The sequence below is a fragment of the Nipponia nippon genome, unplaced genomic scaffold (genome assembly GCF_047370975.1).
Source record: "Nipponia nippon isolate SJK-2023a ecotype South Korea unplaced genomic scaffold, ASM4737097v1 scaffold_4, whole genome shotgun sequence".
NCBI lineage: Eukaryota > Metazoa > Chordata > Aves > Pelecaniformes > Threskiornithidae > Nipponia > Nipponia nippon.
This window is the reverse complement of record NW_028262358.1, coordinates 26,761,811-26,776,393: the sequence shown is the minus strand read 5'-3', so window position 1 is coordinate 26,776,393 and position 14,583 is coordinate 26,761,811. Positions and strand designations below refer to the sequence as shown.

The window sequence follows — 14,583 nt, the reverse complement described above, 5'->3', positions numbered from 1 at the left end:
GCGTGTGAAAATGCAGCATTAAAAAAAAGCCCTGCTGCTCTTCCTCTACTGCCTTGCCCCGAGCCATTTGACTTCTCAAACCTCTTTTAGTTTTAAAAAGCTCAGGGCAGATGATGGGATATGGACTGCAGGACTCAGATATGGCCCTGCAGAAGAAGCCAGGCTCATGCAGACCAGATCGGGGACCGACCCTCATCCAGCAGGAAAGCAGAGAGCCAGGCTAGCGAGTGCCATCGCTGGAGGGAGCGGGGTGAGGCTGAACACAACCGCTGCGAGCAGATTCGAGTATCAGGCACATTCTTAGGGCTTGTGACCCTCCCAGACAGAAAAGCAAAGACCAGGCTAAAGTCAGCAAATATGGGATTTGTTATGAACCCTTCTGCTAGCTCTGACTGTAGCTGTCTACATTTAAAGGAAAAAAGGGTGCCAAAAAATGTAAAAGAAGTAAACAATTTTTCTTCTTGGTGTAAAAAAGGCACTGTATTTCAAAACAGCTGCTTAAACACGGACATTAACCTAAACAAAAAAAGAGCTAGAAGATTTGATTTTAAAACATACTGAAAAGATTTTGGCATAGATGCACAACAGAGAATTTGTGATAGATGCCGATACGAACATTTGAAATAGGAAAAGGGACCTTTCTCTTTACTGCCACAACCATGACAAACATTGCAACAGCAATCGTTTCTTAATCTGGAGCCATTCAGACCAGACTTGGGTTTGTTCTTTATCATCTGCGACACCATTTTTGTGCAGCTTATGGACAGAAGTTAAATCTTCGTGTGCTGCAAACTATCATAGAGGATCATATCAGCACAATTCTGTTTAAGCCTTCTGAGCTAACAAAAAATGAAATTAAATGAAAATATTTAATACAATAGATATCTTTTCTCAGAGACAAGCTGGATTCTGCAGTTCTTGCTAGGTATTTCACGTCTCTCTTGTGTGGGGGCAGACTAAGAAGGCAGGATGAAGCTCGGTAGGTTTGAAAACCCTCACTTCTGAGTGTCAAAATCTAACATCTGTTTCTGTATCATCTGCAGAATTCAGCGTTTGTCTTTAGCACGGTAATACTATCCATTGGGAAAAAAGCCATAAGGGAAATTAGCAAGCAATCCAGACTGAGAAATGACAGTACCGCAGTAACTGCTGGTTCACGGTAACACTGAATACAAAAAAAGATATCAGTCTTCATTAGACATTTGTGAAAACGATTCCAGGAGTAGAAATACGGAAGACAAACAACAATTATACATTCATTTGATTATAAAAAACATAATACATACATATCTGTACACACAAAATATTGAGAAATTAGTCTTATTATCTCTTTCTGTGCCTATGAACACATAAGTAGAAATGAATTACAGTATCTAATTGTGTCTATTTTATCTCAATCCATGAGTGCCAATAGTAATAATAATGATTTAGATTTGTTCTCAGAGCTGGTACGTCGCTCGTAAGTAATTCTTTCATTTTAGTATCCAATTTGTACCTTGGCAAAAGCCTTCACTGCCTGAGTATCTGAGTATTCGGTGTATATTTTACTATATTAATACCCATTTAATCACTTCAGTCATTGTGGAAGCTTAAATGATCCGATCCAGGTTTGGTTTCATATTAAATTGCTCTTTATTCTCACAAGAAAATTTTCTTGCATGAGTACTGCTGAACTCAATCAATCTTACAAGCTGAAAAACACACTACTGAGCAAGTTAGTGTAGGTCTAACTCAAAAAATATATAATCTAACCTGAGCTCTTTATTGCTTTACTTAAGTGAAACCTCTCCAGATGCAGTGTTATTGCATAATTATATAGAGTTATAAAAGCACAGAAGTCTGAGATATAAAGGATTTATTGGGCCGCATTTATACTTTTCTAAACGAACTCCTGAAACTAAACGCAAAAATGCACGCGTAATTACATGGCCATATTTGTATGTGCAATTACTGTGATTACAAACTGGGCAAGTCCCAACAGCCAGTTAAGCATCTAAAATGGTTACATTCATCCCCTCCTGATGAACCACCACCCAGCACACAGATGTTACAAAATACAGAATATATATAGATGCAAAATATTCCAAGACAGTAATTCTTAGGCCTTTTGTTTAAGAAGCTGGCTTATTAAGACACAGAAACAAGAACAGAGGTACTACTAAAAAATACCTTTTTTTTTTTCCCTTCCTTTTGTTTTGTCCAATCCATTTTAAGGTCTGAAATGAGACAAAACGGTTTGTATTCCCAGACGGTGAAGTAAGAAACAGATAGCTGGATGCATCCAATAACAAGAAAAATAACCACACGGGGAAACTGAATATAGCTGGAAGCAAAAGATGAGCCAAAATATCTCCTCTATCTGAAATTCTGTTAGGTTGGACATCATTCTCAGCGTCTCAAAGCTACACTTTAGATATATTCAAGAGTGATGGTTTTCATACGCCTTTTCAGCATGGTTCCAATTAAATGAATGGAAAGAAATACAATCCCACATCTTTTTGCTATCTCAAGTCACTGTGTTTAAATGCAACCCCAATATATTTTTGCGTAGAATCTAATAGCAAACAGCCACGGTAGTGGGATGCCTTTCTGTCTGTTTAGAAGAACGTTATGCCAGATAAGAAATGTTGACCTGTTCTCACATCATGTGCCGTAATTCATTTCGAGTAGCCCTGTTTACCGAGTCCTTCCCTCGCTGTTTGGATTTTCTCAGTCATAAAGGCTTGGTCCTGCATTAGTCATTACACCCCTAAAACTCGCACTGACTTCCATAGTTCTTAGGCACACTGAGCATACAGGGTCAGCCCCTGCCAAAGTTATATTGCTTTGTAGGAGCCCATGTCCCTACAGCCAGTCGGTTCACCTCCCTTTATAACTCCCTTTTACTACAAATTATGGGGACAGAGGTGCCCCTTTCAGAGAAGCTGGGGCGGGGGGAGAGGGCGAAAGCAGAGTTCAGCCCCTACACAAAAGCTGACAAGCTTACTGAATAAAAACACAAAATAAAGGAGCTTATTAAGCTGTCATCAGCAGGGTAAGTCTGTGCAAACAACGGGCCCTCCTGCATTAGCATAGGCACCCTAGCTGGATTTTCAGAAAAATAAATGTCAAGCCAGAATGTCTCCAACAAAAGCGTTACATTTCATTTATAGAGACTGCTCAGTCGGGAACGGTAGGAGCGGCCACCTTCTTCCCAACCGGGGGTCAGGCCACCTTCCCAACCGGGGCTCAGGGGCTTAGCTCTGCCTGGCTGCAGCAGAACCGCTGCCCTGGCTACTGGAGGGCAAAACTCCCCTGTATAGACCATGCGATTTCCCTAAAAAAATCACAACACATGGTGAATCTTTTTCTGTGCCTTGCTACTTTTTAGCCCTCCATGTTCACAATCTTTAGATTTTCTCTACAACCACATAAGCTGGAAATTTCCCCCTTTTTTCTTTAATGAACATGAGATTTCCGTAACTCCAGGAACTTCAAGAACACTATTTCCAGCTGTAATATATGTGACACATTCAACTGCATTACACCAGCAGTAATTTCTAGAAACCTAATTCTCTTCTCTTTTAATTTGCCCAACCTACCTACACTACAGTAAGGCCTAACTGCTGCCCACAATAGAAAAGTGCAATTAAAAAAAAAAAAATCTCACATTTATGAAGAGCAACAGTAGTCAACACTTGCCACAGCCTTTAATATCAAAAATACATGGACACAGGGTTACTTAATCAAAACTGGTTGTGTCAAGATTGTATTTTGTAGTGACTTGGTGGCCAGGGGAAATAAAAAGCTGCCACTGACATTGCTAGCCATTTGACGAGGCACTTGTTTGAGCTGCTACATATCAAAACCAGAACAGCACATTTTAGAAGCTCCTGCCACTTTCTTGCTATCAAAGTGAATGTAATATTTTCTATGCAACCAATCCTTGGATTCACCTTTCATTCCTGGAGCACTGGGACAGTTCCTGCGAGAGCACAAACATACAGCGCTGCCTGATACAGCTATGATTTACCAATACATGATTTGAGATGTTTATGTCACTCTAAGATCTAGTCATCCCTTGGGTTTTAAATATTTCCCTTCATTGCTGATGGTATATACATATCTAAATATACACACATCTGATGGTATACACATATATAAATATACACACAAGCACGTATATGTATGTATTTGTGTATATATGACATATATATGTGTGTTTCTATAGATGATATATACACATAGTATCTGTAGCTCTATTTTAGTATGTTTTTATAAATATAAATAGATATTAAAATATTTTTATATATTGCCACACCTGTGCAGCCCAAAAGCATCCGCAAAGCTGTAACATGCATCTCACTGGGCAAAGGATGAGTTCCCTGAAAGGCCTAAACTTAACAAAGATGGATCCAACATCAGCCTTTCTGCTACAGGATATATAGAGACGATGCATGAGAAGTGAATTGGTTTTCCTCATTGAGATCTAGCAACCAAGCCCTGCCAAGTGCTGAGCTCCACTGGAAAAAGACTTTCATACAGGGCATCCCAGCACCACGCAGAACCTTTTAAGAGCGGGACCAAAACTGTGTGCTGACAGCTGTGAGGCAGGATTTCCTCTGCTGCTGGATACTGGAACCGAGAGCAAGCAGTGGGTAATTCAAATATTAAACTCTAAAATTCACAGCACTGCCTAGGCTCTTGTTTATAAATGTATTATTACGATCAGCACTAAACTCCAGAAGAGCTAGAAGGTACGAGAATCTCATACCTGGCACTGTTACTAAACATGGAAGTTCATTAGTAGAAAAACTGGAATGCATTATTTAGAAACACGCACGTATGTATATCTAACCATATCTGTCGGTATATCCACAGAGGCCCACAGATATCTCCATCTATTTTATATGTATGTGTGTGTATACATATCCATGCATACCTGCTGTTCAAACACATACTATGTTGGCCATAATCTTATGATTTAGTAGCGTTATCTCCCTTTTACTCTCCCGGCTTTCCTTACACTCTGAAGTGGAAAATTCTTCTACCAAAAACATTTACAGCACTTTGAATTTGCATTGCACTGCACAAGCTCAAGGCCCAACCCTGCAAATATTTAGTCACACAAGTAGCCTACTCTTGTAAAGCCTTCCAGTGAAGACAAATAGATCACTCATACAACCATGATTTGAATGGAAACAGGCTGATATCACTGGAGGCCAGTTCATTATCTTGTAAATAGCCAGCCCAGAAGTTCCCCTGACCTCCATCCACAGGACTGCATTCAGTTCCACTGCACCGCAAGTTTAACCCTTCGTTATGACGTGATTTTGCACTACAAAACTGTCAAGCTCTGTGCATCGCGCGTTCAGAAAAGCTTGACTTGGATTCATTAGACCCATCTGTGTAATTCTTCTTTCTTAGGTATCTGAGCCGTATCACTGTGTACTTTATCATGGCGATCTTTAAAATAAGCTTGGAGTCTATCTGCAGCTACATAGGCCAAAAAAAAGGCAACTCTTCCCAAACTATGTCGTTCCAAATTTGGCCTAAAGCAATATAAAACATCCATGTTTGGTGTCTACTACCTAAACTGAGTGGTTCAGCTGAGTGTGACAAAAAATAACAACTCCTTTAAAATTAGTCTAGAGTCAATATTAGTATTAGCACAGTGCCTGTGAGAACTAGCTCTTGTCAAGTTTTTCATGGCCATCATAGAAATGAAAAATTGCAATGGGAGTTAGATGCCACAAGGCCCCAATCTGAACCATCAGATGACTGTGTTGGCACAAAAATCCATGAAAAAGACCTTTAAAAAAACCCAGCTGGTATATCTGACACAGACACTTCATAAGCCAGGGCTGCAACGCTTCTAAGAGTGGGCCAGCTCATGCCCGAGTCCACCAACGCTCTCTGTGCCTGTGTGGCAAGCAGAGGGCCAGAGGAGCAGAGCTCTGCCAGCCCTGGTGTGTCCTTCCAGGGGGTCATCTCCCGCCTCCTTGGCTAACCACCACAGCCCGACCAGCCCTTCCCAAAATATGGCTGCAACGAGAAGACAGAGCATGTACAAAAGGGCCACAACCATCCATTGCAAGGACAGGACAGGACGGGACAGGACAGGATAATTTCAGTTGGAAGGGACCTACAATGATCATCTAGTCCCACTGCCTGACCACCTCAGGGCTGATCAGAAGTTAAAGCATGTTATTAAGGGCACTGTCCAAATGCCTCGTAAACACTGACAGCCTTGGGGTGTCGACCGCCTCTCTAGGAAGCCTGTTCCAGTGTTTGACCACCCTCTTGGTAAAGAAATGATTCCTAATGTTCAGTCTAAACCTCCCCTGGTGCAGCTTTGAACCATTCCCACACGTCCTCTCACTGGATACCAGGGAGAAGAGGTTTACCTAGCTACCCCACGTTTGGCAGGGGGGAGATGGGGACAACTGAAAAGAGAAACTCTAAAAAACATATGCCTTCCCTTGCAGTTCTGCCCCGGTCATAACTAATTTCCAGGCCAGGATATTCACAGGGTGGAGTGGCCTTGTTCACTTATTGTCACACCTATGAAAAAAAGCAAGCAACAAGGGAGAACTTGATCGCACCCACAGCATCCCATGGTGACCAGGGATCTCCCCAAGCTGCTGCACAGAAGGGAGCAGTGCTGGGCTCCCCTGAAGGAAACTGGATGAGGTTGCAAGTCATCAGCTCCCATAAAGGAGGCAGAAATTCAAACCAGAGTCTTCTGGAATGATTTACATGGCACATAAAACTGAGAAGCAATCATAGAAATCATTCAACAAATGACTGGGATTAGTTTTATGAATGCTGCTTTCAAAAGGACAGACGATGTAGCCTTTTTAACTTCTGTGATGGCACATGCCTTATGGAAAGCTCTTCCTGCCGACAGCGTTGCAAGTTGAACAGCCTCTGCCATCCCATGCAATTCAATGGGAAAACCCGTCATTTGGCAACTTCAGCATCAGGACGCACTTGCCTTCCACTGACATGAACGGTTAGAGTTGGTTTGCAATTGTATCAGCTCTGCGCTTCCAGCAGCTCTGGAGTTCTTGTTAACAGATCCTTTCTTCACTCTTAAAAGTGCAGGATAACATCTGGGCCTTTTGGGAAGCAGTCTTACAATAAAGCAGCACTTTGTATAATTCTTCTTTCCTTGCCAAACCGCATCTGTCTGCTCTCTCTGCCCTTCTCCACTCCACCCCGAGCTCCTTGGGGCTGTGGGGACATCTGTTAGCAGCAGCGAGCTGTCTCCACCGAGCCATCAGTAGGTGGCACTGCCTGCTTTTTTCTCTCCACCCACGGAAATGTCCAGTCCTGACACCCTATATCGACCACCACTAACGATTTTAAAGGATGCCCAAGTGACTCAGACACCTCGTGTCCTGCAAGGCGCACCTACGGCAACGTCAAGCAGTGGAGCGACTGGGACAAAGAAGCAGTTCCATCTCTGCTCGCCGGGCAGCGGTGGTGGCAGCCTTACCAGAGGAACGCGGTGGCGAGCCAGCAGTGCAAACCTCTCCTGCCACCTCACCAGGCTTTGGCAGGCTCATCTGCCCATGACCTGAAGTTCCTCTGATCCAGTTAAACAGATGGCGTCAGCCTGGTCTTGCACCGTGTGTGGTGGTCTCATTCATCTTTAGCCAACCTGTCCCAAGAGCAGCTCAACTGAGCTACTTTAGAAAAGCATTGGAAAAAATTCCCCGTCTAAACCGACCCTCCTCCTTGCAGCAATCCCCTACTGATGACCACACATGGAGCGCGTGGTCAGACCCCAGCCAGCCCCAGCCCCAGCCTGGAAGGTGAATTCTCATTAGGTGCTTGGTTTTGAAAGGTTTGCTCCCAAGAGCTGTGAACCTCTGCTGCCCCATGCAAAATTCAGAATGACAAATTCTCCATGCAGTCACTCACCAACTGGTATCAGCAATCACAGCACTCTTCTCAGACCAGCCATTCCCAAAGTTGTCATGGGCAAACTCCAGCCAACTGCAGATCAAGGCTTGTTACTGGGAATCCTGCACCGTTGACACCACAAAGGGGATTCAATGCCCACCCGCTGGCAACAGGGAAGAGGTCCCCAAGGAGCTGTTTCCACCATGGTTTGATCTCCCCTTCCCCCCTCCTTTCTGTGAGAACAACAGTGGATTCATGCAAGAAGGATGGGGAAGGACCAGACCTTCAAGAGTCCATACACTCCCTACGCAAATGTATTTGCACTGGAAATTAATTGTATATTGAGTTTCTTCAGACATGGAAAGACTGTCTACTTCCACTTGGAATAAGCAAACTGTATACAAAGCTTTAGTATTTTAATTCTCACATTAAAATTAAAACTGCCTTATCCTGCTGGCTATGCATATGTATAGGGAAACCATCAGGGTAAAATGTCTGTTAATTATCACATGTAAAGAAAAGAAAATCTTATGTAAAAATAGGTATTTAAAAATATCATGACCGGCTAGCACATCTTAAGTCTACCGAACTTGTCAACAGCAACTGATGTATTATTTTCAGTACTATTTTATTCAATGCATTTTCTGAGTGATAAATATTCTCACTGTAATCATGACCATTTAAAACAAATCACTAACAAATACACTAGAGCTAACTGAACCAATTCACACAGAGACTGCTTTGACATCGTAACTGGGATGGTGACTTTTTTTAGTGTGGATGCCATCTCAGTATTTCATCTCCCTCTTTTAACTTCACACTAAAGCTAAATAAGCCAAATGAAACAGCATTCTCTGGGCAGTCAGCAAACCAGCGGTTCTGTTAGCGGCTGGTGTCTTCCGCTGCTTTCAGAGAAAGCCAGCCCTTTCCCCTGAGCTTTTGTGTTTGTCTTTAAGAAAGCGGTAGCTCCTTCCTAAATGAATCCTTGTGAATTCACGCTAGAAGTGCTGATAAATAGATGTCACAGAAATAAGCTTGCACTTTTCCAGACATCTGCACTCTCAAACCTTCCCTCCCCTCGTTTCAGCTTCAGCAATGCAAAAGAAGAAAGAATTCCTCCAAAGAACCGCTTATGCCCATGAATGGCAACACCCTTAATTCTGATACTCCAGGGCTATAATTACATTATTACAGTAAATCAAACATTGCCTTTGTGTCTTTACAATCGCGCTCATTGTTTGAAATTAACTGCAAATGGTTTGATTTTCTTTTCTTCCTCAAATAGGGGCAGGGAGGAATTAAAGCACACTAAATCATCTTCCCCACTAAAATGCATGGAAAGCCAGGATTCAGGCAGCAGCATTTGAACTTTGCAAGAAAAGAAACCGCAGCACGGAGGGAAAGGAAGAGATCAGGCACCGCGTTCGACACAGAGCAACTGCAAAGCAATTAGCGGGCCGCTAAATCCCCTGTTACAATAGATCAGTGACCCAGTTCCCCCTCGTCCCCAGTGCCCTTCATTATAAAATCAACTTTAATGAACTACCCCTCTCTTCCCCACTCCAAAGCAAATACATTTCCACCGCCACCTGCACCTGCCCTTCCCCAGCGGCTGCCACCCCAGGGAGCCTCGGGCAGGCCTGGCAAGCTGCAGCGGGCCGGGGGCTACCCCAGACAGGGGGGGAAAGGGGGGCGATGGATGCCTCGGCGGGCACGCAAGTGATGGGCAGAGCAGGGAAATAAACATAGGAAGGCAAGCTGCCTTCGCCTCAGCGTTGGCCAATGCAAAACCACTCTCCCTCTTGCCGGTTTTCCACGTTTCTTTTGATAGACTTGATTCGCCACATCTGCCGGAGCTGACACATCTGGCTCCTTCCCCAGGCGGAGGGCACGGTGGATATGTCAACATGCTGTCTGAAGGCAGTGGTGCTTTCTGGAAAGAGCTCTTTCCCCCTCTATCATATATTGTACAATAATCAAGTCTTTTAAAAGGATGGCAAAAAAAAAAAAAAAAAGCTGATTTTGACAAGAGACAGGCCAGAATGGGAACTGCTGAGACAGTAAAGAACAAGCCTGTTATCTTACAAACTACACTTCAGGCTGTCAGCTGCCAGAGATTTACAGGAAAACCTCCTTTCCTGGGACTGAACCTACACCAAACTATTTCCAGCAAAAGAAACCCACGAACGCATTCACCCCAAATAGCCCCTGACCGGGGCCGGGGACGCTCCGGAGCGGCCGGGGACAAGGCAGCCGGGGGGGACGGGACGCGACGGGACAGGGCTGGGGCCGCCCGCCTGCCCACACAGACGCTTCCCCCCCCACACACACCCCGCTCCTTCAGTCTTCACCTCCCGCTCGCCTGAAGCCAGCCCCGGTTCGCCTCCGGCCCCGGGCGGCCCCGCAGCCGGGCGCTGCGGGCAGGTGGCAGCGCTGGGGGTGCTCGCCCCCGCCGCCGCACGGAGGGAGGGGAAAGCCCCGCTCCGTGCCTGAACCCCCCCGGCTCCCCCCGAGCCAGCCGGGGCTGCCGCTGCAGGCTGCCCGCCAGCCCTGCCCTCCCCCGGCACGGCGGCTGGCAGCAGGGTGGCATGCCCGCCGGCTATTTATAGCGGCCGGCTCCTCTCTGGGTATGCCGGGAGCCGCCGGGGAGGGGGTAAGGAGCAAAAAAGAGGTAAGGAGGAACGGCAGGAAAGCTCCCGGCCTTTGCTGGCCCAGCAGACGTTGTGTGGTGCCTCTGGCATCCGCAGGCAGGATGGGTCCTACTTCAGCTTCCAGCCGAAGCGGCTGTCAAAAGCCAGAGGAGAGGGGAGGAGATTTTGAACCGGTTTCCTCTCCCTCGGCCGCAAACCCTGGACAGTGATTTCTAAGCCCTGGGCCAGCTTCCGCTGAAAACAAGGTAAAAATCAGTCTTGAGGTCGGTAGATCCTGTCCCCTTGGAGATTTTAACAGAGACATCATCAACAAATTTCACGATGCTCGCTGGTGCCCATTTTCTGCCCCGGTTTTACGACTCCAGCGTGACACCAGAGACCTATTCCTGGCCCATACGGCTGCCCCGTCCGTGCCTAGATAAAGCCTGTCAGGTCGATTTTTACAGCCTCCTTTCAAGGGAATGTCTTATCAAACGTTTATCCCTCACTCACGGCGCAGCAGCCTCGCCCCGAGCGTCCCTAGAATGAAATCTGCTAAAGAAAAAGGTCGGTGATGCTCGGGGCTCTTCTGATCTCAGCCAGGCGGCCCTGCCAGGGGCTGATGGAGAGGAGGGCTGCCAACAGCCAACGCGATGACAAAGTCGGAACGAAACTGAAAACGAGTTTCTGATTTAAGCGTAATCTGTTTTTAAATTGGGTGGCATGTAAATATGAAGCCCTAATTAACACGCGGGATTTTTGCCCATGAGAGCGTTTTCCCAGCACGGAGGCTGGGCGTGTTTCTCCTCCCGGCGCTTGTGGAAGCGCCTGCTCATCCTCCTCCAGCGGCTGCAGCCCCGGCCCTCCTCGCCAAGGGCCACCCCGCACCTCGCCTCCGCCTCCCCCTCCAGCGCCCACCCCGCACCAGCCAGCGGAGCGGTGCAGCCCCGCGGCCCCTCCGGGGTTTGGGAGCGGGGCTGGGGCAGCGCAGCCCGCCCTGCCGGGCTCCCGCCGCCGCACGCCAGCAGCACCCCGGCGCCTGCCGGGGACCCTTCACGGACAGCGCGGACCCCTTCCGTTTTGGGAGGAGGACGAGCTATTTACAAATTAATCTTTCCAGAGCAGAAAACGACACACGAGTAACACGGGGAAGAAACACACCAGTGCCTAGCAAAACGACAAGTTTAAAAACACACGCTTCGAGCTCGACCTGGCCAGCTGGCTTCCACCGAGCAAGCGAAACAACCTCGGGGGAAAAAAAAAAGTCCCCCCCCGCGCTTACAACTGTCGGGTGTATTTCCTCCTGTCAACTCCATCAGTAACGATGGCTGCACCCCAGCGCGGGTATTCCCAACAAGAACTCCGCACAGCGACAGAGGAGCAAGCAACATCCTTACTAGGAGCACAGCTCCTCGTAACGTGCTAGATGTTGCTCTCCTCATGCAATATAGTTCGACCTGGCACCACTGAGGAAGGGATATGCACATGGGAAGGAAGGAAGGAAGGAAGGCAGGCAGGCAGGAATTTTAATATCTGTTTTCTTGTCGTGGATAAATCATGACTACCCCTTCTTTGAACAGTATATGAAACTCGAGAGCTTTGATCGTTGGGATCTGAAGTTCTCGTGGGGGAGCTGGTACTCCTGCTGCTGCTGCTGGAGAAACACAAAACTCCTTCACTCGAGTCAGTTCAAAAAGCACCTACTGTGAGACCGTCTGGTCTAACGTTCGTTTTTTTATTCTACTGCAACGCTCACGCTATGCGAAACGCAATAGGAATTTCCACACCAGCATTTACATCCAAGTGGACCCGCCGAGATTCACGCCGATGTGGAACAGCCCTACTGCGCAGCCCGCCTGGCGAGGGCCGACCGACACGGCCAACGCTCGGCCCGGCCCGCTGGGGCGCTCCGTGCGTGGGCCGCTGCGTGGGCCCGGGCTGCGGGCACCCAGCGCGGCGCCGGCCCCGAGGCTGCGCCCGGCGGCAGCCACCGCCGACGCTGCCGGGGTGCCCCCCGCCGCCTCCTCTCCGAGGGTGCCCGGGGCAAGCGGCGCTTGCGTCCAGGACGGCCTCAGTGCCTACATTTGGGGAGCGCTTTTTAACCTCCGAGTCCTTCCCCGGCCCTCGCCCTCGCCCCCTCCCCATCTCGGTATTATTTAGGAGGAAGAGCCATCGGAAAGCAAGCCGCAAGGCCGGCCGCGGCGGGAGGACGCCGGTGAGGGCAGCCCTGCACCCGGCGCCGCATCCCGGCCGCTCCCCGGCCCTGCCGCGGGCCCGGCGCGCAGCGCTTGCCGGCGGGGGTGAGCGGCGCCGACGGGGCGGAAAGCGCCCGCCGCCGGGCCTCCGGCCTGCCCCCCGGCCCGCGACGCGGAGCGGAGCGGAGGGGAGGAGAGGAGCCGCCCTGCCCGCGGGGACCTCGGTGTCCGCACCGCCGGTCCCCGCCGCGCCTCTCCCCACGGGGAGGTTAGCCCTCGGGGGCTCCGCGGCACGGCCCCGGCCCCGGCCCGCTCTCCGCTCACGCTCGGCCCGGCGGCACCGACAGGTTGCCCGCGGCGGGGCCAAGACAGCGGCGGAAAAGCGGCGCGGCGCAGCGCAGCCCACCCGCCTCGGCGGGGCTCCGCGGCCGGCCGCGCAGGACCCGCGTACCTGCAGGACGTTGGCGTGGCGCAGGCGCTGCAGCAGGATCATCTCCTTGACGATCTTGTAGGCGGCCAGGCGGTAGCAGTCCCCCAGGGCGGAGAACTGCCGCACGCAGTGGGCGATGTCGTGCCCGCCGAAGTCCACCGCCTTCAGCGCCACGGCCAGCGTGCGGTTGAGCACCGCCTTGTAGACCGCCTTGGTGTAGCCCGAGCCCAAGTACTGCACGCCGCTGACATTGCGGATGTCGCGGCAGCCCAGCAGCGGCGGCTCCAGCGAGAGCTCGGCCGAGGCGCCGGCCCGCGGCCCCGCCGCCCCTCGGCCCCGCGGCCCCGGCTGCTCCGCCGAGGTGCGCGGCGGCGCCAGGTCCATCAGGCGCCGCTCCCGCGGCCGCAGCGGCCGCCGCCCCGCCGCCGCCCGGTGCTGCCGGTAGCGCAGCACCTCCTCGTAGCGTTCGCGGATCTGCCGCGCCAGGGCGGCCCGGCCGCCGCCGCCCCCCTCCTCCTCCGGCGGGTAGAGGGGGGCGCCGGGCGGGGAGGGGGGCGCCCCGTCGCGGGGCGGCGGGTGCTCGGAGCCGGGGATGAAGAGGAGGTTGAGCAGGGTGCCCAGGAGGAAGGCGAGGCAGCAGCCGGCCGCCACCGCCGTCTTCCTGCGCCTCATCGCCACTTCGCTGCCGGCTTGTCCAGCCTTTCGGGCTTCTCTCCTCTCGCCCCTTGCCCGGGAACCAGCTCCGAGGCTTTTTTTTTTTTTTTTTTTTTTTCCCCCTTCCCTCCCCCCCCCTTTTTTTTTTTCCTCCGAGCTGTGCCGGCGGCAGAGCGGACCCGGGCGCTCAGCCGCAGCTCAGCCCCTTACGCCGCGCCCGCATGACACTTGCCTCCCTGCTTTTAAGCCTCTGAAGCACTTATTATTAGCGGGACGCGGAGGGAGGAGGGCGGGGGGGATCCCCGGCCCGCTACCCGCGCCGACGCGCACTGATTGACAGCCCGGCCCTTCCCGCGGCCGGCCGAGCAGCAGGGGGGCCTGGGAAACGTAGTCCCCCGCGGAAGCCCCGCCGGCCTCCGGCGAGCCCGGGAGCCGGGACTACATCTCCCAGGCTCGGCCGAGCCCCCCGGCGGGGAAGGCGCGGGGCGGGGCGGGGGGACCCCTCCGACGGGCGCCGCGGCCCCGGCGTTGGGATCGGGGCTGCCGCCGCCGGGCGAGGCGGGAGCTGCGGTCCTTCCCACGCGTGTCCGCGGTGCAAGTCGCGCCGGTAGCGGTGCGTGCGGGCTGCCCTGCCGCCGGCAGCCGCGGGGGGGGCGCAAGCACCCGCGGACCCGCGGAGAGGAGGGGGGTGCGGTGCCTTTTCCCGGCAGCAGGCGGGCGCGGAGGCGGGCGGGGCAGGGGAGCGGGGAGGTGGGCTGGGGTGGGTGCGTGTCACGCACACGAG

General features: G+C 51.0%; 1 protein-coding gene across 1 annotated transcript in view; it reads right to left on the bottom strand.

Moving 5' to 3' along the window:
* Window positions 1-13,886, bottom strand: part of PKDCC (protein kinase domain containing, cytoplasmic) — a 37,119-nt gene extending 23,233 nt beyond the window's left edge. The window contains exon 1 of the mRNA XM_087777084.1: window positions 13,167-13,886. Coding sequence (XP_087633210.1) covers window positions 13,167-13,817 — 651 coding nt within the window. The 5' untranslated portion in view covers window positions 13,818-13,886. The remainder of the gene's footprint in view (window positions 1-13,166) is intronic.
* Between the last annotated feature and the right edge of the window lie 697 nt (window positions 13,887-14,583).